At 33.2% G+C, this 25,479-nt stretch overlaps 2 protein-coding genes across 3 annotated transcripts; one reads left to right on the forward strand and one right to left on the reverse strand.

Annotated features, from left to right (window-relative positions):
* Positions 1-2,716: 2,716 nt before the first annotated feature.
* On the forward strand, positions 2,717-3,175 carry LOC110685720. The gene has a single exon (XM_021862244.1). The coding sequence runs from the start codon at positions 2,717-2,719 to the stop codon at positions 3,173-3,175; it is 459 nt and encodes a 152-aa protein (XP_021717936.1).
* Positions 3,176-12,770: 9,595 nt separating this feature from the next.
* LOC110686140 (probable WRKY transcription factor 57) lies at positions 12,771-23,465 on the reverse strand. 2 transcript variants are annotated; one of them, XM_021862723.1, is made up of 4 exons: positions 22,490-23,465; positions 20,227-20,370; positions 18,117-18,576; positions 12,771-13,232 (listed from the first exon to the last, which is right to left on the reverse strand). In XM_021862723.1, the coding sequence occupies exons 1-3, from the start codon at positions 22,864-22,866 to the stop codon at positions 18,147-18,149; spliced, it is 951 nt and encodes a 316-aa protein (XP_021718415.1). In that variant the 5' UTR covers positions 22,867-23,465; the 3' UTR covers positions 12,771-13,232; positions 18,117-18,146. The 2 variants fall into 2 exon arrangements, with proteins under 2 accessions (XP_021718415.1, XP_021718414.1); XM_021862722.1 differs by having other exon boundaries at positions 12,771-13,229; positions 22,490-23,464.
* Positions 23,466-25,479: the final 2,014 nt, after the last annotated feature.

Here is a 25,479-nt window from a genome sequence, read left to right on the forward strand (position 1 = left end):
ACATTATAAAATTATAAAAAGTAGATATTAATAAAATATACATTTAGATGATTCAAACAAGATTTCACTTGGCTATGTTTTATTGTAACTATACATCACAAAAGCTAGTCAAAATGTAGTTTGTGAATAGTGTAAAAATCAAATGGTGTCAAATAAAAAAAACGGAAGAAGTAGTTTAAATAACTACTTTTTCTTTCCCTAATTTTTTGCCCCATTACAAATAATTATTGGGTTAAACTTTCAATATTTTGACTTATAAATTCTCATTAATTAATAAGAGATAATATAATATAGGGTATTTTAGATTCTTCTCATTGTAAATTTTATTACAAAGTAATATTGAGTTTTTACAATTTTTACGCATATAGAAATAAAGTTATTTACGTTGCAAGATGTGTATTGAAGACCGTGTAAAGTCTGAAAAAAAAAAACAAAAAAACCATAGAGGAAGTAGTTATAATTACTGTGTACTCGTTAATTTACGGGTGATTTTTTTAGTCAAGTTGTAGAAAGTCCGTGTTGTGTTTTTTTATTGTACGCCGGAAGCAAATCTTTCCTAAAAATTGTTTTATGCATTTGAGTTGAAGGGTTTAAACGTCAACAATCTCTATTATTGATTTGTGAAGTTTCTACAGTAATATTTTATGTCCTTTCTTAAAAATAAATAAGCAAAAGTATCAATCGACAAAAGCTAACCAATTTTTTTTTTTTTTTTTTTTTTTTTTGCGTATGTGTGTTTAGAGAGCCATAAAAGCAGGTGATAAGAATCGATCCCAATATCACCTGGAACCGGGAGGGGAGCTCTAACCACTTAAGCTATCTCGTAATCGCAAGCCAAACCAATAGTTGGCTACAACTCGTGGTTTAGAAAGCTCAATTTATTTTGCCGACATATCGAGCTAAGCCAACGTTTAAGCTCAATTTATTTATGTTTTTTACTCCAATATTTTACTCACTCTTTTAAACTTTTCTTTAATTTATTTTTGGTTCACTTATAAAATTAAAAATACCCTTAATTTTTCTTAGATGTTTTTCTTTCATTACTCACCTTTTTTTCAAACTCTTTAAAATGATTATCTTGTGTTATGCCTCTTTGTTTATATCATATGGTTCTCTGTGACGATTCATGTTAGACGACCCCAAATCATTTTGAGACTAAGACTATATTATTGTTGTAGTAGTATCGAGCTAAGCCATAGTATATAGTTGTAGTAATCGGTTACACTTTGTTTAGATTAAAGGAAATGGAGGAAAAAGAAGGGAAGGGATGGGATGAAATAGAAGGATTGATTATCTTTTATTTGGATAATAAATGGGGAAGGAAAGGAATTGGAGGGGAGAAAAATGGAAGGATTAAATTGTAAGAAATTAATCTTTCCATCAATGGAGAAATTTGGAAGGAAAAGTCATCTTTCTTCCCTCCCCTTATTTTCTTTCCTATTTCTTTATCCAACCACACCGTTAAACTAAAACCAGTTTTCAAAAAACAAAATTAGATCATAGATAAAATTCGTTAAAAGAAAAGGTTCATTTGGACTAGGCCTTAAATGGGCCTATGGATCAAAATTTTTTGGGCCAAACTTAGGATGCATATAGGCCCTAAACTCACAACAATAAATATAATGTCCAACAAATGAGGACAAAAATGTAGAGCAAATTTATTGATTGACACTATGTTTGGATTGAAGGAAATGGAGGGAAAAGAAGGGAAGAGAAATTGAGGGATGAATTATCTTTTATTTGGATAACAAATGAGGAAAGAAAGGAATTGGAGGGGAGAGAAATGGAGGGATTAAATTGTAAGAAATTGATCTCTCTAACAATGAAGAGATTTGGAAGGAAAACTCATCTTTCTTCCATCCCCTCCCTTTCTTTTCCCTCCCCTTCTTTTCTTTCCCATTTCTTTATCCAAACGCACCATAAATGAGTCAAAGCCCTCAAAGGAAGATATGAATGACAAATTGAGTCAGCTGATTTATAATACGGTACTTTTTTTAGTTACGTTATTGTTCTTTAAAATGCAGCTAATGGAGTTGACAATCAATATCTTCAAGCACTAATAATAAAAAATTATGAAAAGTTGATATATTGAAAGCATATAGACAACTGAATGTAACAAATTTTCACATGATTATGGCTTTTGTTTGACAAAATAAGGTTAACAGTTTATTGTTTGACTAGTTGATTGCATGAGCCGATTTAATTGACTATCTGCTTGTACATATTATTAATTTGTTTGTATAAATGTTCTTAGTAAGTAGATATCAACTAATATTTATTATTTTATTGTGTACTATGAGTCTATGACCAATAAGATTATAAGTATAATGTATTATTACCTTGAACAAAATTGGTAAAGGACTGAAGGTAGTACATTTGATCAACTTTATGATAGAAGAGTCGTCTTTGATAGAATATGATAAATATTCTAGATATTATCTTGTATAGAAGGATATAGTTTTGTGAATATTCTGTAGATATCTTTTGAGATTTCCTATGATAATAGGACTCATGGTTGTAACTCCATATATATGAATCAATTGAATACACTCCAACGAAAGGGAGTTTACATTATCTAACATGGTATCACAGCCTAGGTTTTAGATCCAAACCTAGCTTCCGCAATTTTTTTTTTGCTTTTCCCGAATTTTTTATTTTTCTTTTGTGCCCTAGCCGTCCCCCCTAGCCACCCCTAACACCACTGCCGTCTTCCACCATGGTCAAGGACGGTGAATCCACAGCCTTTCATCCGACTCTTGGTGTTAGTAACATTAAGAATGTCATTCCTCTAATTCTTGATCGTGAAAAAGTCCAATATTCCAATTGGGTTGAGTTATTTGAGTGTCATGCTCATGCTTTTGATGTTCTTGATCATATTGACCCAAAAACACCACGTCCTATAGACCTTTTCGACACTATGTGGAAAAGGCTTGATTCCGTTGTCAAGAATTGGATTTATGGTACTATCTCTACTGATTTGCTAGAAACAATCTTGTGCAAAGGGGATACGGCACAACAAGTTTGGGATAAACTTAAGGAAATTTTCCAAGATAACAAAACCACTAGGGCTGTTTATCTGGAAAATCAATTTAATCAATTGTATCTATCAAAATTCTCTGACGTCTCTTCTAGCTTATTGTCGAGAATTAAAAAATTTGAAGGATCAAATAGCTAATGTTGATCAACCTGTGTCGGAGCAAAAACTCGTAATTCGGCTAGTTTCGGGACTAGTGAATACGGATTTTGATACTGTTGCTTCGATGATACAACAAACAACCCCGTTGCCTTCATTCCAAAACAGCGAGGTCTCGGTTGCTACTTGAGGAGTCACGGCGAGCCAATGACTCATCGTCACATGCCTCCTCTTTTGTGGCTCAGTCTGGCACCACTACGAACTCGACGACCACACAACAGCAGCAGGCGGCACCGGCTAGTCAGGGTGGCGGCTCCAGTGGTCGTGGTTGTGGTCGCAGCCGAGGGCGAGGCAGGGGTCGTGGCTGAGGTTCTCCACAATAACAGCAACAACAATCAGGCCCACAATGGGGCGCACCTCAACAGCCTTCACAGTGGAATGGCCCACCCAATCAGGCCCAACAAGCCTCCCTACAATGGGGTCAGGCGCCATTCCCTTTTCCTCAACAGTGGGCTAGCCCATGATCTCCATACCCGCCTCAGCAAACAAGGCCGCAACAGGCCTATTTCTTTGGGCCTCCTCAACAGTCCTACGCAGCTTCCTCTTCTCATGGATCGGAGTATGGTTCGACAATGACTCCAACTGAACTCGAAAATGCGTTCACAAAAATGAGTCTTCCCAATTACGATCCGTCATGGTACATGGATTCTGGAGCCACTTCCCACATGACAAATAATGCCGGTAATCTCTTACCCCTTTTTAAATTAAGCACATCTAATTATATTCAAGTGGGTAACGGTAAACGCATCAATTACGAGTTATGGTCATTCCACTATTGCTAATAAATCTCTTTCCTTGCGTGATGTTTACTTAGCTCCCCAAATTATCAAAAATTTAATTTCTGTTAGAAAGTTTACTTCCGATAATTCTGTGTCAATAGAGTTTGATCCTAATGGTTTTTCTGTGAAGGATCTACGAACGGGGAATCTAATAACCAGATGCAATAGTACCGGGGACCTTTATCCTGTGACCACAACACCGACAACATGTCTAGCCACTTCTCTCATAGCCTTGTCTCCATTCACGTGGCACAACCGCTTAGGACATCCAGGGGCACCCACCTTTAATTTTCTTAGAAGTAAAAATTTGATTGATTGTAATAAGGAGCACGACTCCACTATTTGCATTGATTGTCAATTAGGAAAACATACTCGCTTTCCTTTTCATAATACAAATAGCACTACTTATTCTGCTTTTGACATTATTCATGTTGATTTGTGGACTTCTCCTATTCGTAGCAATAAAGGTCACAAATATTATCTAGTTCTATTGGATGATTATACTCATTATGTGTGGACTATTCCTCTTGTATATAAGTCTCAAGCTTTTCAAACCTTTCTCAATTTTCGACAATATGTTCTAACCCAATTTGAACGTTCTATTAAATCTTTTCAAAGTGATCATGGTCGAGAATTTGACAATGACCCGTTCAAATTATTTTGTGTCAAAAATGGATTGGTTTTTCGCTTCTCTTGTCCTCACACATCTTCTCAAAATGGCAAAGCCAAACGCATGATTCGTACTCTTAACAATGTTAAGCGTACTCTATTGTTTCATGCATCACTTCCACCGGCCTTTTGGCATTATGCCTTAGAAACGACCACTTATCTCCTAAATATTATGCCTACCAAAACTCTCAATAAAATCACTCCGGCTCAAGCTTTATTTGGGGTTGTCCCGTCCTATACTCATCTTAGGGTCTTTGGGTGTCTTTGTTTCCCGAACTTATCAGCAACAATGCCTCATAAGCTTGCACCTCGCTCCACCCCATGTGTTTTCTAGGGCTATCCTCTCGATCATAGAGGCTATAGGTGTTTGGAGATCACCACCAATAAAATCATAATATCTCGTCATGTCACTTTTGATGAAAATACTCTTCCATTTACACATCTCACTAAGTTTCAATAGAATGACTATGATTTTCTAGCGTCGGATGACCCTTCACCAATCTTGCAACACCACATCCGTATGCAACCCATACCACGCACACCCAACCAGCCCACTCCACAGGCGGGTTGTGGCACTGCTCAGCAGGCCACAGGTGGGTTGCGGTCAACGACCCAGCCAGCACGCCACACAGAGCAGCCCACTCCACAAGCGGGTTGTGGCGCTGCTCCATCAGCTACAGCTGGGCTGCGGCCTTCACTACCATCCCCTCAAACGATCCGGTAGGCTACTTCCACAAACCACACATCTACGACCAAGCAACAACCCCAACAGCCCACTTCGCCAATTACCTCACACCACTCAAATCAGCCCAATAGCCCTTCTCCAAGCACCTCATCCACATACACACCACCCCCTTCGCGGCCTAACGCCAATTACTTTGACTAGACCACCGCCATTATCACCTCAAATGCAAACTCGGTCTAAGCACGGAATTTAAACCAAACCCGAAGTTCGGTCTATCCGCCATCATTCGTTCCCCGCTTCCAAAAAATCACAAACAAGCCTTTTCCGACCCAAATTGGAATGTTGCGATGCGTGATGAATATAATTCTTTAATTGAAACGGGGACATGGGATTTGGTTCCTAGGCCTGCGGGGGTGAACATTGTTAACTGTATGTGGTTATTTCGTCACAAAATGAATGCTAATGGTGATCTTGAAAGACACAAAGATCGATTAGTTTGTGATAGCAGGTCTCAGGTAGAAGGTGTTGATTGTGATGAAACCTTCAGTCCGGTTGTTAAACCGGCCACTATACTCACTGTTTTAAGTTTGGCTATGGATCGCCAGTGGTCTATTCACCAACTTGATGTGAAAAATTCCTTTTTGCATGGCGATCTGAATGAGTGTGTGTACATGCATCAACCTCCCGGGTTTGTTGACAAGCGGTTTCCGGGCCACGTTTGCAGGCTTTGCAAGGCTCTATATGGTTTAAATCAAGCTCCAAGGTCTTGGTATCAGCGGTTTGCTTACTTTCACTTGCAGATGGGGTTTGTCATTACTAAAAGTGACAATTCATTATTTATTTTCCGACATGGGAAAGACATGGCATATTTGCTATTATATGTTGATGATATTGTGTTGGTTACTTCTTCAAATCTGTTGCGTGACCGCATCATTTCTCACTTACGCACTGGATTTCCAATGACTAACTTAGGTCCTCTCAATTATTTTCTGGGCATTGCTGTTACTCGTACTCCTTCATATATGTTTTTGTCTTAGCAGAAATATGCACCGGAAATTCTAGAGCGCGCAGGCATAGCTAGTTGTAAACCTGCGGCGACTCCAGTGGATACTCAATCCAAGCTTAGTGCAGAGACAGGCCTTCAGTTTCATGATCCAACACTCTATCGTAGTCTTGCAGGTGCACTACAGTGCCTCACTTTCACTCGCCTTGACATAGCTTATGCAGTCCAACAGGTGTGTTTATTCATGCATGATCCCAGACAGGCTCATTATGATGCATTGAAACGCATTCTGCGTTACATTCAGGGCTCCATTGATCAAGGGTTACACTTATATCCTTCTTCATCCATGCATTTGATTATTTATACTGATGCAGATTAGGGCGGGTGTCCAGACACTCGTCGCTCGACCTCGGGTTAATGTTGCTTTCTAGGGGATAATCTCATTTCCTGGTCGTCTAAGCGTCAACCTACTCTTTCTAAATCTAGTGCAGAGGTTAAATATCGAGGCGTCGCTAACGTTGTTGCCGAGGCATTGTTGGCTTCGTAATCTACTTTTGGAGTTACACTGCCCTCTCCGGCAGGCCACTGTTGTTTATTGTGATAATGTCAGTGCAATTTATTTATCTCATAATCCAGTACAGCACCAACGCACCAAGCACATTGAAATGGACATTCATTTCGTTCGTGAGAAGGTGGCGTTGGGACATGTACGGGTCTTGCACGTTCCATCTCGTTATCAGTTTGCAGACATTTTCACGAAAGGCCTCCCTCGACAACTATTTTTGGAGTTTAGATCCAGTCTCAGCGTCCGTCCTCCTCCCGCTATGACTGCGGGGGGTATGATAGAATATGATAAATATTCTAGATATTATCTTGTATAAAAAGATATAGTTTTGTGAATATTCTGTAGATATCTTTTGAGATTTCCTATGATAATAGGACTCATGGTTGTAACCCCATATATATGAATCAATGGAATACACTCCAACGAAAGGGAGTTTACATTATCTAACAATCTTCTTAATTACCATAAATATCTCACACCAAAAAGTTATCATCACTAGTTTTTTCAAAACAAGTGTTTTGGATTCAAAATTCTCTTTCAATCGTCTTCAAGATTCTCAACCAAACACTAACATTAGAGATTTGAGTTAGTCAAACCTCTCTTTTTGCCCTAAATTTCTTCTGACCAACCCTTGCATGTTTTTTTTCCTTAATTACATATCACCAAATACAGCCAAAGTAGGGTGTGTAAATATTGTTAAATGCTAAAATGTTGCATCTAAAATAAATACATAGATAGTAATGTCAATTACTTCCGACATTTTTCATTTCTTCCGTTGGCTTTGACCTAATGGATTGACCCTAATGCAATCCACTTTGACTTATTTCACATTTTAAGACTCGATCGGATTATATTGGCCATCAAACATATCATCATAATAACAAATACGAAAAAATTAAGAGTTAAAAAATGAAAAAATTCGAATATATCTTTAAGTTAAAAAATTAATTTAGAGTTTTATTTTGATGAACTTCAAATATTCATAATAATAACTAGGATACTCAATCTACCCCCCTTTTTTTTAAACATACTCAATCTATCTTTGTCTCTTAAAAGTTGTAGCATTATTAATTGTTTTCAAGCTTGCCAATGTGAAAATTGTGATCATCAAAATATATGATTATATATTAGAAATAAAGAATTGTTAAAAGTTGACCATATTCAAATGTACGCAAGCAATTAGATTAAAAACAACAATAGTTACTATTTCCATTGAATATTAGGTAGCCATACAAAAATCAAGCAAAAGTAAGGATTAATGAGATAAATTGATGAATAAAATTAAAATGAGCATTTCTTGTAAAGGTACTCTCTATGCCTTTTTTTATTCATCAGTTCATAATCAACCGTTGCAAACTCTTTAAAATGGAAATATCCCACACTATTTTATTATATCTCTTACCTTACATGGTCCCACTTTTACCCACTTGCATTTTTAAAATATTTATCTTCTCACATTCTTTACTTTTGTCATCGCTCGATCCCTTATGTAAACTAATTCGCCCACTATCACTTTTTTTTTTTTCAATTCTCTAACAAATCCTATTTACACAATTTTTAACAAATTCAACTCAATCACATAAATTTTTATGTCGATTAAAGTGTTGCAATTAAAAAAAAGAAAAGACATGCCGTATGACTATTTTAAATTTTTTTATTATTTCTCCCCGTAAAAAAAAGGGAATAATACACTACATAGTAAAGTAATAGTATAAAAAAAAAGGGAATAATACACTACAGAGTAGAGTAGAGTAATGTAGTACGAATAGTATTAATTAAGAGGGTAGTATAATTTAAAAAGAGTAATAATTTAAAATTAGTTCAAATGTAATCATCAAATGTACTATGCTAACATAAATGCAATGCTCAAAACGGCAGAGCTAAACCTAGAAAGAGTAGGGTAAAATGTAAAAAAGAGTGTTTAAAAAAAAAAAAAAAAAAAAAAAATTGTTGAAAAGAGGTATAAGCAAAATAAAAAGTGAGGTAGTAAAATATAGCAAAAGTAGGCTACAACTCGTGGTTTAGAAAGCTCAATTTATTTTGCCGACATATAGAGCTAAGCCAACGTTTAAGCTCAATTTATTTATGTTTTTTACTCTAATATTTTAACTCACTCTTTTAAACTTTTCTTTAATTTATTTTTGGTTCACTGATAAAATTAAAAATACCCTTAATTTTTCTTAGATGCTTTTTCTTTCTTTACTCACCTTTTTTTCAAACTCTTTAAAATGATTATCTTGTGTTATGCCTTTTTGTTTATATCGTACGGTTTTCTATGGCGATTCATGTTAGACGACCCCAAATCATTTTGAGACTAAGACTATATTATTGTTGTAGTAGTATTGAGCTAAGCCATAGTATATAGTTGTAGTAATCGGTTACACTTTGTATGGATTGAAGGAAATGGAGGAAAATGAAGGGAAGGGATGAAATGGAGGGATTGATTATCTTTCATTTGGATAATAAATGGGGAAGGAAAGGAATTAGAGGGGATACAAATGGAAGGATTAAATTGTAAGAAATTAATCTCTCCATCAATGGAGAGATTTGGAAGGAAAAGTCATCTTTCTTTCCTCCCCTTATTTTCTTTCCCATTTTTTTTTATCCAAACACACCGTTAAACTAAAACCAGTTTTCAAAAAACAAAATTAGATCATAGATAAAATTCGTTAAAAGAAAAGGTTAATTTGGACTAGGCCATAAATGGGCCTATCGATCAAAAATTTTGGGCCAAACTTAAGATGCATGATATAGGCCCTAAACCCACAACAATAAATATAATGTCCAACAAATGAGGACAAAAATGTAGAGCAAATTTATTGATTGACACTATGTTTGGATTGAAGGAAATGAAGGGAAAAGAAGGGAAGAGAAATGGAGGGATGAATTATCTTTTATTTGGATAACAAATGAGGAAAGAACGGAATTGGAGGGGAGAGAAATGGAGGGATTAAATTGTAAGAAATTGATCTCTCTAACAATGAATAGATTTGGAAGGAAAACTCATCTTTCTTCCATCCCCTCCCTTTCTTTTCCCTCCCCTTCTTTTCTTTACCATTTCTTTATCCAAACGCACCATAAATGAGTCAAAGCCGTCAAAGGAAGACATGAACGACAAATTGAGTCAACTGATTTATAATACGGTACTTTTTTAAGTTACGTTATTGTTCTTTAAAATGCAGCTAATGGAGTCGACAATCAATATCTTCAAGCACCAATAATAAAAAATTATGAAAAGTTAATATATTGAAAGCATATAGACAGCTGAATGTAACACATTTTCACATGATTATGGCTTTGTTTGACAAATTAAGGTTAGTAGTTTATGGTTTGACTAGCTGATTGCATGAGCCGATTTAATTGACTAATCTGCTTGTACATATTATTAATTTGTTTGTGTAAATGTTCTTAGTAAGTAGATATCAACAGATACTTATTATTTTATTGTGTAATATGAGTCTATGACCAATAAGATTATAAGTATAATGTATTATTACCTTGAACAAAATTGGTAGAGGACTAAAGGTAGTACATTTGATCAACTTTATGATAGAAGAGTCGTCTTCTTAATTATCATAAATATTTCTCACCAAAAAGTTATCATCACTAGTTTTTTCAAAACAAGCCTTTTGGATTCAAAATTCTCTCTCAATCGTCTTCAAGATTCTTAACCAAACACTAACATTAGAGATTTGAGTTAGTCAAATCTCTCTTTTTGCCCCCAATTTCTTCTGACCACTTGCATGTCTTTTTTTTCCTTAATTACATATCATCAAATACAGCCAAAGTAGGGTGTGTAAATATCGTTAAATGCTAAAATGTTGCATCCAAAATAAATACATAGAAAGTTTTGTCAATTACTTACGATATTTTTCATTTCTACGGTTGGCTTTGACCTAATTGATTGACCCTAATGCAATCCGCTTTGACTTATTTCACATTTTAAGACTCGATCGGATTATATTGGCCATCAAACATATCATCATAATAACAAATACGAAAAAATTAAGAGTTAAAAAATTAAATTAAAAAGTTCGGATATATCTTTAAGTTAACAAATTAATTTAGTGTTTTATTTTGATGAACTTCAAATATTCATAATAATAACTAGGATACTCAATCTACCTTTTTTTTTTTTTTTTTTTTGAAACATACTCAATCTACCTTTGTCTCTTAAAAGTTGTAGCATTATTGTTTTCAAGCTTGCCAATGTAAAAATTGTGATCATCAAAATATATGATTATATATTAGAAATAAAGAATTGTTAAAAGTTGACCATATTCAAATGTACGCAAGCAATTAGATTAAAAACAACAATAATTACTATTTCCATTGAATATTAGGTAGCCATACAAAAATCAAGCAAAAGTAAGGATAAATGAAAAAAATCGGTGAATAAAATTAAAATGTGCATTTCTTGTAAAGGTACTCTCTATGTTTTATTTATTCATCAGTTCATAATAAACAGTTGCAAACTCTTTAAAATGGAAATATCCCACACTATTTTATTATATCTCTTACCTTACATGGTCCCACTTTTACCCACTTGCATTTTTAAAATATTTATCTTCTCACATTCTTTACTTTTGTCATTGCTCGATCACTTATGTAAACTAATTCGCCCACTATCACTTTTTTTTTTTTTTTCAATTTTCTAACAAATCCTATTTACACAATTTTTAACAAATTCAACTCAATCACATAAATTTTTATGTCGATTAAAGTGTTGCAATTAAAAAAAAAAAAGGACATGCCGTATGACTATTTATTAATTATTTTATTATTTGTTCCCGTAAAAACAAAAAGGGAATAATACAATACAGAGTAGAGTAGTAGTAAAAAAAAAAAAAAAGGGAATAATACACTACAAAGTAGAGTAAAGTAAAAAAAAAAAAAAGGGGAATAATACACTACAAAGTTGAGTAGAGTAGAGTAGTGTAGTATGAATAGTATTAATTAAGAGGGTAGTATAATTTAAAAAGAGTAATAATTTAAAATTAGTTCAAATGTAATCATCAAATGTACTATGCTAACATAAATGCAATGCTTAAAACGGCAGAGCTAAACCTAGAAAGAGTAGGGTAAAATGTTAAAAAGAGTGTTTCAAAAAAAAAAAAAAAAATTGTTAAAAAGAGGTAAAAACAAAATAAAAAGTGAGGTAGTAAAATATAGCAATGTCGGCTGTGAACGTAGCAACCTCGGAACCCACCCTAACAACCTTTGTATGCATTATTTCTTTTACCATCCCACGTTAAACGGTAAAAGCCATACAATCTGGAATATTAATACTCTATAAGTACCTCATAAAATCAATTTCGAAGAATGCAAAAGATCATAGTAAAAATTATTGGAAATATTATATTCCTTATGTCCCCTTTAGTTGTTTTACCTTATAAAGGGCTATAAGTCATATTTATTATGAGTGTTCATTTTACAAGTCTAAAAAGGTTCCACCTTAAAACCATATGATAATGAGAGGAGTAACCCATTAACCTTATAAAATGGACATATCTTTTTTAATTCTTCAATGTGAGATACACTTTTCAACACTTTACACTCTTTTAATGTTAAACAACACTTTTCACTCGCATGTGGATTTGTTCAAAAGCTCAACACTTCCTCTCATATGTGTGTTGTCCATAATATTGACACAGATGACAACTAAACCCAACCCGAACTCTAATACCATGATAAACAGGTCTAGGCCGCACTATCTAAATATTTTTATAAAGCTGAAGGGAGTACTACATTATCTATAGTATTCTGTACTACTAGCTACAAGATATTCTGTATCTTATATTTTTTTTGACTTTTTAACAGAGAGAGAAGAGATGCCCAGAATCAGATATTATACCTGCTAAATGACGGTCCAAAAATGATGAAAAGAAGATCGTATAATATACTCATGTACTCGTATAATTTACATGCAAATATGACCTTCTTATGAAAATATAGAAGGCAATATATAACAGAATAAAGAGGATAAATAAAAAATAATGTTAAGAGATCTGCACTTTATAAAATATATACCTGCTAGAAGTGCTAGGGATATTTAAATTAACAGCCGACATGCTATGCTATGTCGTGAGGTGAGACCATATGATTATAACAATTATAATAATAATAATCTCACTCTAATTATAAAATATGATAATAATGTTGATTGCTTCATGAAAATGGAAGATCCACTTCATTGTGCTGTTGCTGTGTTACGATCATCAACAGGGCTAATAAATAATTACCACGTACTGTTAATTAATATTGAACCTCCAAGCTAATTAAGTGTACTTGTACTGCATCCTCATCATCGTGTGATCCATGCAATTACAAACAACCTGCTAATCACAACCAAAAAACATGCATACCTTGATTAGTGTTTATATTTTGAATTACCTGAGCTAGCTCGTACGTACATGTATTTCACTCACCTGTCTCCTAAACATTGCTCCATTTTTCTTTTTGGGTCGTCCGCTAAAGATTACTTATTTTCTTTTTGTTAACATGGTACATTGGTATAGTTCCCAAATATTCTTTCTACTTTAATCAACATCTCATATGTTAAAGGACAAATCTACTAACCCATTTAGTACAAATATTTATAAGGTGAAAAATGAAGATGGAGTAATCTTTAAGAGATGAAGGGAGTGTGAAATATAGAGTACAGATACACCCATTTTTGCAAAAAGTATGATATAAGGAATTATAAATTCACCAGGGTGTGTTATTCTTCCCATAAGGAAAAAAAACCCTAATATATGGATTATGAATCCAATTATTGAACTGGTAACTCCACAGAAATTATTACACGGTTACTATATCTATATTACACGAAAGGTAGACCAATGAAGAATTTCACAAAATTCAGCAACAATGGAAGAGAATATCTCTAATTTAAATATAAAGATGCACTTGATGACCAATTGTGACTTTTTAAGACAAGGAATAAACAACAACAATATAAGGGAGCAGGGGTTAGTATATATATATATATATATTCTACTAAAATATGTACTTCCTTCATTTCTTTATAGTTGTAATGCACACTTTTATCACGGTATTTATGGAAAGTGGATCTCACATGACATAATACACTTAAAATGGGGTTAATAGGTTAATAGAAATATAATTAAGTGGACTATGCATGAGTTATAAATAGAGGTAATAGTACAATTTTCACCACCTAGTTTTATTAAGACATAATATATTTCATTAACCATCAATATATCATTTTAAGCCTTTGTAAACATTAAAAACATTTATATACAAAGATCATATTTAATCATATTATATCTTATTTATAAATAGCAAATGACAAATTAATTAGCTTAGGGAAATAAGGAAAAAAAAAAAGGATCATCTAAAAGATTAGCAATGGGTAACCTAACGCTAGCATTTAACATTATAAAGAAGAATATTAAAAATAATTTTAATATTACTGATTGAGTAGTGAAAAAGTATTCAATAATGACGAAGTCCATCAACACCAGGGATTTTATTTTTTTTAAAAAAGGAAAAAGTATTAGTCTTTGTCGCTAATGAGGCTTGATTCTAGGATCAAAAATCCCTAACAATGGGTTTCAAACCATTGTGGCAGACATTAGATACATATAAATGTGCTATAAGAATAGTATTTATACTAAAAATACCTAGGGGTCAACAATAAATTACTAAGCCGCGAAATTGAGTCATGGGAGTCGGGCCTCCACCCGCCCCCCATGTGACTCCACCTTGTGAGGGAGATAAAATATAAAACTATTATGTTCAATCGCATATTACTTATACCGATCAATACATTAGTTTATCACGCATTTCTAAATTAATTCGTAATAACATAAAAAGAAAGAAAGAATACGTAAAAAAGTTAGAGAATATATAGCTGTCCATGCATGCATATGCTAATGGTAACTAATTCATTCAATCCATGTAATCATCATGTAAATAAAAATTCACTTGTGATGGAAAACAAAAAGTGCAAGATTTATGATATAAGAACGTGAACGAAAAGGAGTTTCTAGATTACAATTCTATGTAATAAAAAAATTAGCAATGGGAAGGAAAAGTAGGTGGGATAATATAATGGAGTACTGCAGATATAGTCACCCAAAAGTTGTGGTGGAAAAAAGCAAATTAAATCTCATGGAAAGGTGACTAGTCAATGGAGCTTTGGTGCAATAAATCTTGGAACTAATCTTCCAACCATTATCCAAAGTAGTCCTTTTTTAAGCCCCCTTTTATTTAAGTAGACTGCTTTTTCAGCGCAATGAAGGGCCAACTAGTATAACAATTGAATTTGAAACCTTGAACTTGGACCAAGTATGTAGAATTGTACATCATTTCAAATCTAAATAAATATCCCATCTTAAACTGTGAGACATAAAATATGATCTACAAGCGCATTCTATTAAGAATCTATATCGTACCTTTGATATATGTACAGTGTATCCACTAATATATATAACGTGGTACAATATTTATATGCATCGGTCAGACATCAACATAAGAGCTGTATGCACATAAATTGATTGCATCTTTGACAACAAATGTTATAATACATCTACTAACGTATTCCACTAATAAGAATCTATATCATACCTCCCTCCATCCCTCCCGGAATATATTTTGTATAGTGTATCCATTATTATAATACGAGTGATACTATTCTAGGTACATGCATCGGTCATACATCACTACATCAGCTATGAGGTGCATGCACTCCGTAGTTAGTGTGTGTCCAACATCTTGATAGATAGATTGTAGAGATATCTTTTTCCAAATAGTTGCATATGTTTTTTTTTGGTTTTTAGCAGAACTACGAACATAGATAAAAAAATACCTATATTCTTTAGGGGCTAATTGGTGACTTGCCGACTACTTGTTGTACCAAATCAAAACATAACTCTCACTCTCTCGGTGAATCTATTTCTAATGCCAAATTACATAATTAAAAAAACTACACCTAAATTGTGGGTGAATGTTGTTTGGTGGGAATATGTGCGAAATGGGTTCTTAATACGGTCAACCTAAATAATTTTTTTCAAACAAAGTTTGTAAGCATAAAAGCCACAAAAACAGGGAGGTAGGCAAATAGAAAAGACAAAGAAAATCTTGATTGACTTGATATACCGATCTTCATAGCCAAGAAAAAAATAAATTATATAGTATAATAAAATACATTACTAGTCCATATATAGTATATTTTATATATATCATGGTGCATGGCCCCGAGGAAACAAACTAACAGTTGACATCACAAACTATAGGTTAAGTTTGCCCTACCATAATATTATTGGTCTATTGTTAACCAATTGATAATTGATCATCTCACTATTTCAATAGTATCATTTCATAAATTATAGGAGTATTATAGGAGTACGTTGTTTCTTGATTTGATGTATTCATTTGCTAGGGACATATGATATGGATAATAAGCTACAAACTTAATAAAAAGAATCCTAGGATATTACATAATTTCTCTAAAATAATCTCTTTTTTTATACAATACTAACTTAATCATAATTACTTACTTACAATTACAAATAATTGATTTTCCCCACTTGATTTTATAGTTGAATTTGATCATGGTCAATCTTTAACAAGATATATTGATAAAACATTCAAAAATAATATTGTAGTGGGAATGAATAAACGATGTAATCTAATACTTGTACCTCATAGTAATATACTCTCTCCGTTCCTGAAAGTTCGACTCACTTTGTAATTGTGCGGTCTCCAATGAACATCTTTGACCATGAATAACTCCGGTTGTGTATAAGTGAAATTTGTAAAAAGTTGATATTTGGATTATTTATAATAAGGGGAATCTAATATAATCTCACATGCTAATTTATTTATATTGTATAACTCATAAAATGTGATCAAAGTTATTTTATTTTGATCACATGAATAGTAAGTGAGTCGAACTTTTAGAAACGGAGGTAGTATTATATTTTCATTTTTTCAAGGTTGAAGATTTTCCATGGAATTATTGGTTGTCAAGAATATACCAAATTATATTAAATTGTTGATGTAGAGAGTGCTAAAAGGCATATATATGATATAGACATATAACACAAAAGTTCGATATATATACTAGGTGTTAACCCTTGAATATCAACCTTAGCTTGTAATTTCAACCAACTAAACAAATTTACATCCTCATATCACCCCACAATTTAAGCATATCTTCCTTAGCAGTACACTAAAACATACAAAAGTTAAATTGAAATATATATATATATATATATATATATATATATATATATATATATATATATATATATATATATATATATATATATATATATATATATATATATATATATATATATATATATATATATATATATACTTCATTTTCAATGTACTAGTATATATTATTGATGTATAAGTCAAAGTTTGAAAAAAAAAAAGTAGCAGGAGCACTTCTTCCTAACATTTGACTGCAAGATGGAAAGAATATAATTTGTTTTAAATTAGCCTTTTTATCATCAAACCATTATCTACTCCTAGGCGTGCCACAAATAATTCATTACATTATATACTCTATGCTAGTTACCATACCATAACCATGAACAATAGAGCTAAAGTTTTTCTAGTAGCTTAGCTTTTTTGTTGGTGTAAGGAATATGGTAATGTATGAAATTCAGAATTAAGCTAAGCAAATAAAATTACAGCAAAAAAGATAAACAGTTGCATTTTCTATTAGCTAGCTTGAAGCAAATCTTTACCAAAGGTCCAATTTCAAGTAAATAATAGATTCTCTTAGCATGGTTTGCCAACTCTTTATTACAGCTACGTTTTTTCTTGAAAAAATTATTTTATTAATCAACGACTCCTATACTGGAAAAAGTCTTAGCAGCAAAATATGCCCCCTAATAGAAAGAGGGAAAAGCACCACTAATGTGGAGCGGTCTCCTAAACAAGTTAGGATACTGTTGATATAGGACGAGCCTTTTCGGCTCAGTCTACAAGTTAGAAAGCCAATGCACTTACATGAATTAAAAAAACCTATATATTTCAAAGTCCAAAAAATAAACTAATATTGCTTCCCTAGATAAGCATGATGGTGCTATAGCTAAATGATAAATTAGCCCAATTTGACTTCAATTATGTTGGCATAAGCTATATATTGTGATCACATAATATCAATTTTGTAAATAACTAAAGTTTGATTGCATTCCAAATCATAATTTGCAAACAAAATAGTGCAATAATATACATACCATATATATGTTGCATTGTTAGTCTCCAACTCAAGGATTTCGCATTCCAGGAGGCACAATATCCCCTAGCAATCCCTCACCACTACTAAGAGGCGGCATTTGTTGAGAAACCGATGAAGGTGAATCCGTGGTGTCGCTGGGAGCTGGTTGTTGATGGTGAGCCTGCTGCACTGTAGCACTACTAATTGAAGCTTGTGCAATGCTTCTAGTAACTGAATTGTCATGTGAAAATTGCATTCCTTGATAGAGGAACCGCGATTGATGATGAGGCGACATAGGAGGTGCAAAGTGCCCAAGAAAGGCACCTTCATGGCTAAGAAATCCACTACTTCTTGGAAATCCAATTGTATGATGACAATGTTGTCCTTCATAAGTTGTGATCACTATGCTAGGATCTTCCGAGGAGCGTTCCACCCTTTTCTTAACGGTGCATTTGCTGTTTGTGCACCGATAATAGCTCCTGCAACAATCCAAACAAGAAGACATAGTCTGTAATTAATTAGCTCCTTTTGCTATGGTCAAATTTAACACACTTTTAACAACATTTCACCTAACTTTTTAGGCTATCGTCACAAGACATAGAAAACTTGTAGATCATTGGCAATGTCTAGTATGATTCCGAGACTACAAATACATCACAATTCACAATAACATACACAAGACTAGTTACGCGGTTGAGAAATTTATATATATATAACGAATAATTTTTATTTATTTATTTATTAACTCCAAATGTTACTCATCAATCAAATTAGTGTGACACTGTCTCAACCAAAGCTTGCTCAAAATCAATGCGTATAAACACTATTGTAACGAATCTATATGTTGATTATATGCCTATTGATTGCATATATAATTAAGATGAATATGATTCTGGGATATAACGAATCGAACAACTAAGTTCGAGCCAGCCATATAGCAATCAAATTTGCTGCTGGACAAGGAAGATAATTCTTTCCAGATTGGCAAATATACATAAAGCATCTTAGAAAGTTCTTCTCTGAGAATGTTGAATTGAAGAGAGGAAGTAGTTTAGAGCATATATTCTTAACTAGATATACAAATATACTCATAAGAGTGATACTGATCATTTTTTTTTTTAATGAGAGAAACAAATTCTATAAAATTACAAATAGGAGTATTTTGTTTTTTTCTTCTTAGGTACATTATTGTGACTCCATTTGGCCTAAAAATTGAGTATATATTTTTTTCATTTTAAAATAAACACTGTAAAAAATATTCAAATTTTTGTTAAAATTGCTACTTGCTAGCAAATGGGAATATACCAACAAAATGTGTGAATCTAATAATTGAGCACATTCAACATCATGGATTACTCCGTATATATATACTCTATATAGTATATATATTAATGCTCGAGTAGTAATGATTAACAATAAAAAAATGAGAACAAAAGAAAGAAGAAATTTCTCAAATTGGGATATTTAAAGATGTATTTTACATACAACTAAGACATTACACCTGACTTGCACCTAAACTAAATTCGATTCCAATTAAGCTTTGTAAAACCAATCAACAAACTTTTTTTTCCTAATTTATTTTCTAAGGATAAGGTTGTTCTCTCCCTAACTAGAATCTAGGAAAATGTATAAAAATACCATTACCAACACCACATACATGTAGATAACAAAAAATACAGTCTTAAAATAGTCTTAAATTCTATTTAGATCATACGTACCAACGCCTGAACTATATAGACATGTGCAAGATGCTCATTGTGCGTGCACCAAAAAGATGCAAGTATATCATAATGATCTAATTTGCGAATAATATTAGCAACATTAAATCATAATAGATTACTAGTTTGGACAAATAATTTAGTGGCCGGGCAAAATTATTGCCTTGAGTTCTTATTATAATCTTCCAATTAAATTAGACAAATACTCCCTTTGTCTAGAATTAGTCTTTGAAAATAAAAGAGAAGGTAAATGAAGGAGATAGTATATACATAGCATGTATATGATGCTGAATCAAATTAAGACTAAGGAATTTGAGTTTGTTCTTGTAATAACTCATGCTTGAATGACTTTTTTTGAGTCACATTATTGAGATAGATATTATAATTGAAATAATGTATTAGTAGATGAACCTGGGAAATGGACTGTTTTTAACAGCCTTCTGGCCATATTTTCTCCATCTATAGCCGTCTTCAAGATGATCAACTTCACTCTTGGTCATGAATGCAAATCGCGGTTGTCTTATCCTCTTTTGCCCCTTTTTCTTCACCTTCGTCCTGGTACAATAATTTACATACATGATCATCAGTAACTAGACTAGCTATATATTAAAAGCATGAACTACATGGTTATATAAAATTAAAATCATTCAAATATAAACATCTACAAACTTGAACTCTAGCTTACGTACAATAAAGCATACCAGCCTACACACCCAATGAAAAAAAATATATGCAAGAAGACCATACTCATCTTTTTAAAAGCATACCTTTGTATTTATAATATGTGTATTGAAGAAGTTTTAGTTGTTTAATCAACTTCTTAAAAAGGAATTCTTACTTTGTATCTGTCTTAGGTCCAAATTTTTATTTAAAGGCTGACTTAGTTAGGTCCAAAAACTTTTAGCATTGCATTGCTTTTAGTATGTGGCTCATTGTGAATTCATATACCCCTCCAAGGCTCCACCTCCACCTCTCCTACACAAGCACAAGCACACGCGCACACACACGCAAAGTTCAGAAGTTTCATGTTCCTCCCCCCCCCCCCTTCCTTATTAGACAAAGTAATAGAGGCAGATACTAATCAGCATTGCACTAGCAACTAACATCGTGATAGCAATGCAAAACATTAGATATAATTCAATATATAAATGAAATCGTCGTGATGTTTGTGGCAAAGACTTAAGTAGGAGGAAACTATAGTGTAGTGTTAAAAGTGAAGATATGCATCATCAAGTGGTAAAAAAAAGTTAGAGAGGGCGGTGCCTAGGGTGGCTGATCTTTCGATGAATAAAGAAACAAGGTGGAAGTTAAATTATGACTGATCAGAAAGCTACTTTGATTGATCCTAATACTTTATTTACCAAAAATATATGATCACAATACATCTTTTATGTATAGAATTGTAGAAGTCTTGAAGTTATTAGTGGCTATAACAACAAAACTCTTAGAAATCAAAGAAGAAAAAAAATCGACGAAGCCACCTAGTTACATTATCTTGGACAACATGCTAGTTACGGTAACACCACCTGACCATGTTACTCACCCATACCCAATCAAAAATAGACACTTCAGGTAACACCACATCAGCAATGTTATCGTAACAAAAAATAAATTACTGCATGTAGTCATAAGAATCCCTCTAATGTTTGATTTAATTTTCTGGAAAGAGAACAGCTATAAGGCTTAGCTATCAAATTTCAATCATCTTTCAAAAAAAGAAAAACAAATTCAGAGAAGAAGAGTTAATAAATGCTGAATACATTCTAAAGCAAGCTATTTGAATGATTAGGTAATTAATTAACAACGACCAAGCTAGTAATCTATTTGGTCTAATAAATCCAAAGCAAGAATCTAATCTCAAAAATCTTGTTTTGGCTAATATTATGGACCCCATACATATATAAATATACATACAAGTGACACAAGCTAAGCAAAATTAACAACCCACTGCCTAAAAATTAATTAAGAGAGACCACATACACATTACACATACACCCACCAAACACTAGCATATATATTAGCATGATTAAACATTAAACATTGATTAAATTCCAACGCCCGCCTTTCTTACACTACTCCTCATAATACAAATACATTCGTATTCATATCATATCATATCATATCATTATCAAAGTACGATTACACTCATATTATACCACCCATGTGATCACCTTCATAAAATCGAAATGATTCTTTCATTATATATCTATACCATCCATTTAATTCCCCACGAGTTGCGAACCAACTTGCAGAATTTTATGCACCGCATTATATAATTATATATCAAATTGATTAAATAAAAAAAGGAAGGATTTATTCTGTGTTTAGTACTTTACTATACTCTATTTTCAATAAAAAAAAAAAAAAAAAAAAAATGGAGGAAGCCTGTTACCCACGCCATTCCCGCCGCAATGACGGCGGGGTAACTTTCTCTCTTCACCAATTAATTTTTATTTATTTATTTTTAATTATTTTTTACCTTAATATGATCGATCCCAAAAAAGCCCCTAAATTTTAGTGTATTCACTTTACCCGACCCCATGACTTCACCTCCAATGAAAAGAATTTTTATTTATTTATTTTTACCAAAAAAAGAAATGATAAAATTAATCAAATTATTGTAATAAGAAGAGAAAAAAAAAATAGTGAGTGGTGTACGGTGATCGCCACTCACGAAGTGTCAGCTACTGCTGCTGCTGATGCCGGCGCTTTACCGATGTTTTTATCGGCGAGATCTTCGGATGAGCTCGAGGATGCCGACGGATTCGGTGGCATGATGTCGGAGTTTTGATCACCTAGTAATAGATGAGACTCATGACTACTACTACCACTTGCTGTTGCTGCTGCTGCTGCTGTTGTTGTCGGAGGATCGGACGGTTGGTAACCTTCGACGTCAGCTGATAAGTCGGATGAGTTATACGACCAGGTGAAGTCGGGTATTATGTGGGTGTTATGCAAGTCGTTGTCGTCTCTGTTGAAGAAAAAGTTCGAGTCTGAGGAGGGTAATGATGACCAGTTTGAGTCATCGGGTTTGTTGGAGTCCGAGTCCATAAGTGATGGACTCGGATTGGGATTTTATGGAGATAGCTCGAACACTAATAATTTTGGGATTTTTTTTTTTTAAAGAGGAGAGAGGGGAATTTAGGGTTTGGGAAAGGGGGGAAAGATGAGAGAAAGGGAGGAACGCGTAGAGAGGGAACTTTTAGGAGAGAGAAGGGTGGGTGATGTGAATTGTGAGTGAGTCAAGTCAAATTAGAGAGAAATGAAATTAAAAATATGGAATTGGGTGGGGAATGGCCGAATGGTGGAAAGAAAAAAGGAAGGAAAATAAAATGAAAAGAAAAGTGTCACCTTCAAATACACTAATTTATTTTTCCCTTTTTCGTTTAGGCGCCTCCCTCCCCCACTCGCACCTTCCCTCTTCTTATAATTAAGGGATCATACTCGTATTTAATAAGGTACTCTTTCTGTCTTTATGAGTTCTTATTTAAATAGTGATTATTTCATCAAAAAAAAGTTAAAAGTAGAGAAAAAAATGAAAAATTATACCTTTATTTGAGGTGAAACGCCAATTATATCCTCATTGAACACAAAACTCTACCACAATAAAATATGTCTATTGGTCATTTCGTATACTCAAACCGCCTTTATGCAATCAGTTACGAAGTATTTATCAAACACTTTTATACAATCAGCTAACACAATCAATTAGTCAAATCAATTAGCTAATCAAATCAGTTAATATAATCAACTAGTCAAAATCTAATACGGAGCAACACAATCACAACTTTAACCTTCAGCTTTCCCGAACAAGACCGAAATTTTTATTTAATTAGATACACAAACTTTGAGAGAAATAAGGTTTTTATATTATTTAGGGACAAAAGAATGTACATTTTTCATTTTTTATTAAAACACATTCCTTTCATTTCAAGTATTACTTATATATATATTTGTACTTATTTTTTCTTAACTTACGAAATATGAGTTTAATTTAATTGTGGTTTGAATTTGGATAGCTTTTAATTTCCTTGAATTTTCTTATTTGAACTCATTTTCTTTCAAAAAAAAAAAAAAAAAAAAAAAACAAGGTGAGGAGTATCAAATCTAGATGTATTGTTAGATTCCTACTGTTGAGGACTTTTGAGTTAATTTAATAGATATTGTCTATAACAAAAAACTGTGGTACAGTACCTCAGTCTCAGTGTCTCACACACAAAAATGGGGCTGAATATGATAAAAAGACAATTTGACTTTATATAGGATCATGTATTAATTAAAGAAAAGGCAACAAAAGTCATTAAAAATGTATAAATTTATCCTTATAGTGATGTATGAAAAGGTTATACAAAAATCTTGGATCATTAAATAATTTCAAAACCAATTCTCCTCATAACATTTGTTTGGCCTAAGTGCATGTCTTACAAGAGACCAACTTAAAAATGAGAGAATAGCTATACATTCATCATTCATGTTAGTTGAAAAAAAAAAGAAGAGATTCATTAAGACCTTTAAAAAAAATGAAATAAAGAAAAAGATGCACAATATCCACAAAGAATGACTACTATTGCATTCTAATTAGTTGTTGCATTAGACCGATGCAATTGCTTTCTAAATAGGGATGTCAATGGGGCAGGTCGGGGTGGATGTTGGATTTCCCATCCCCATCCGCACCTAAAATTTTCATCCCCATCTCCGTGATGGCTCCAAAATTCATCCCCATCCCCGCCCCGACGGGTACAATTCCAAAACCATCCCCTCCCCACCCCCACTTGGATATCCACTTCCACCTAATCTCCACCCAAGACCTGCCTAATCCCCGCTTCACATATACACAATCCTACATAATTAATATAGCATACAATTTTATTTTATTTTATTTTTAAAAAAATCAATGTCAATATTACACACCTTTTTGTTTTAATATAAGTGTATTACAAAGTATTATATTTACTGTTTTATATAAATTTTTTTATAAAATAGTATAAAAATATATAATTTTGTTTTAAAAATTATATATATGTGGGTATGAGGTGGGGATGGGACGGGTATAAAGTGGGGCGGGGTGGGGATGGGGCGGGTACAACTTAAAATCTACCCCCGCCCCATCACCCATGATGGGTATGGTTTTCATCCCCATCCCCGCCCCACCACCCACCAAACCGAGACCCATCTCCGCCCCATTGGGGCGGGATGGGGCGAGTCTTCTATTTGACCCGCCCCACTGACATCCATATTCCTAAAACAGTAGTACTTACGTGACATATAACGAGATAGGTTTTAATCACCATTCAATATATAACGAGATAGGTTTTAATCACCATTCAATTCATATTTCTATTCTCACTTTAAAAAAAGCAAAAGTGTTTGTGAGGTTAATATTAAATATATCTAGCTTATTTCAAATGAAAAGCTAACGAACGTTCTGAGGGCGTTGGTAGAATTATTAAATTAAAATGAACATTAATTACATTGATCGACGCGTGATTTGTCATATATTTTCGAATTAATACCACTTTAGGTAATATTTTAAATGCTTATATAATGCCCTAAAAACGTTCGTTAGCAATATTTTAAGGTAATACGGAGCATAAAATACAAAATAGATGAGCACTCGAGGAGTGGCGTAAGAAGGTTGGGAGGGCACGCTCTTAGAAAAGGAGC

This window comes from Chenopodium quinoa, unplaced genomic scaffold (assembly GCF_001683475.1).
Source record: "Chenopodium quinoa cultivar QQ74 unplaced genomic scaffold, ASM168347v1, whole genome shotgun sequence".
Classification (NCBI taxonomy): Eukaryota; Viridiplantae; Streptophyta; class Magnoliopsida; order Caryophyllales; family Amaranthaceae; genus Chenopodium; species Chenopodium quinoa.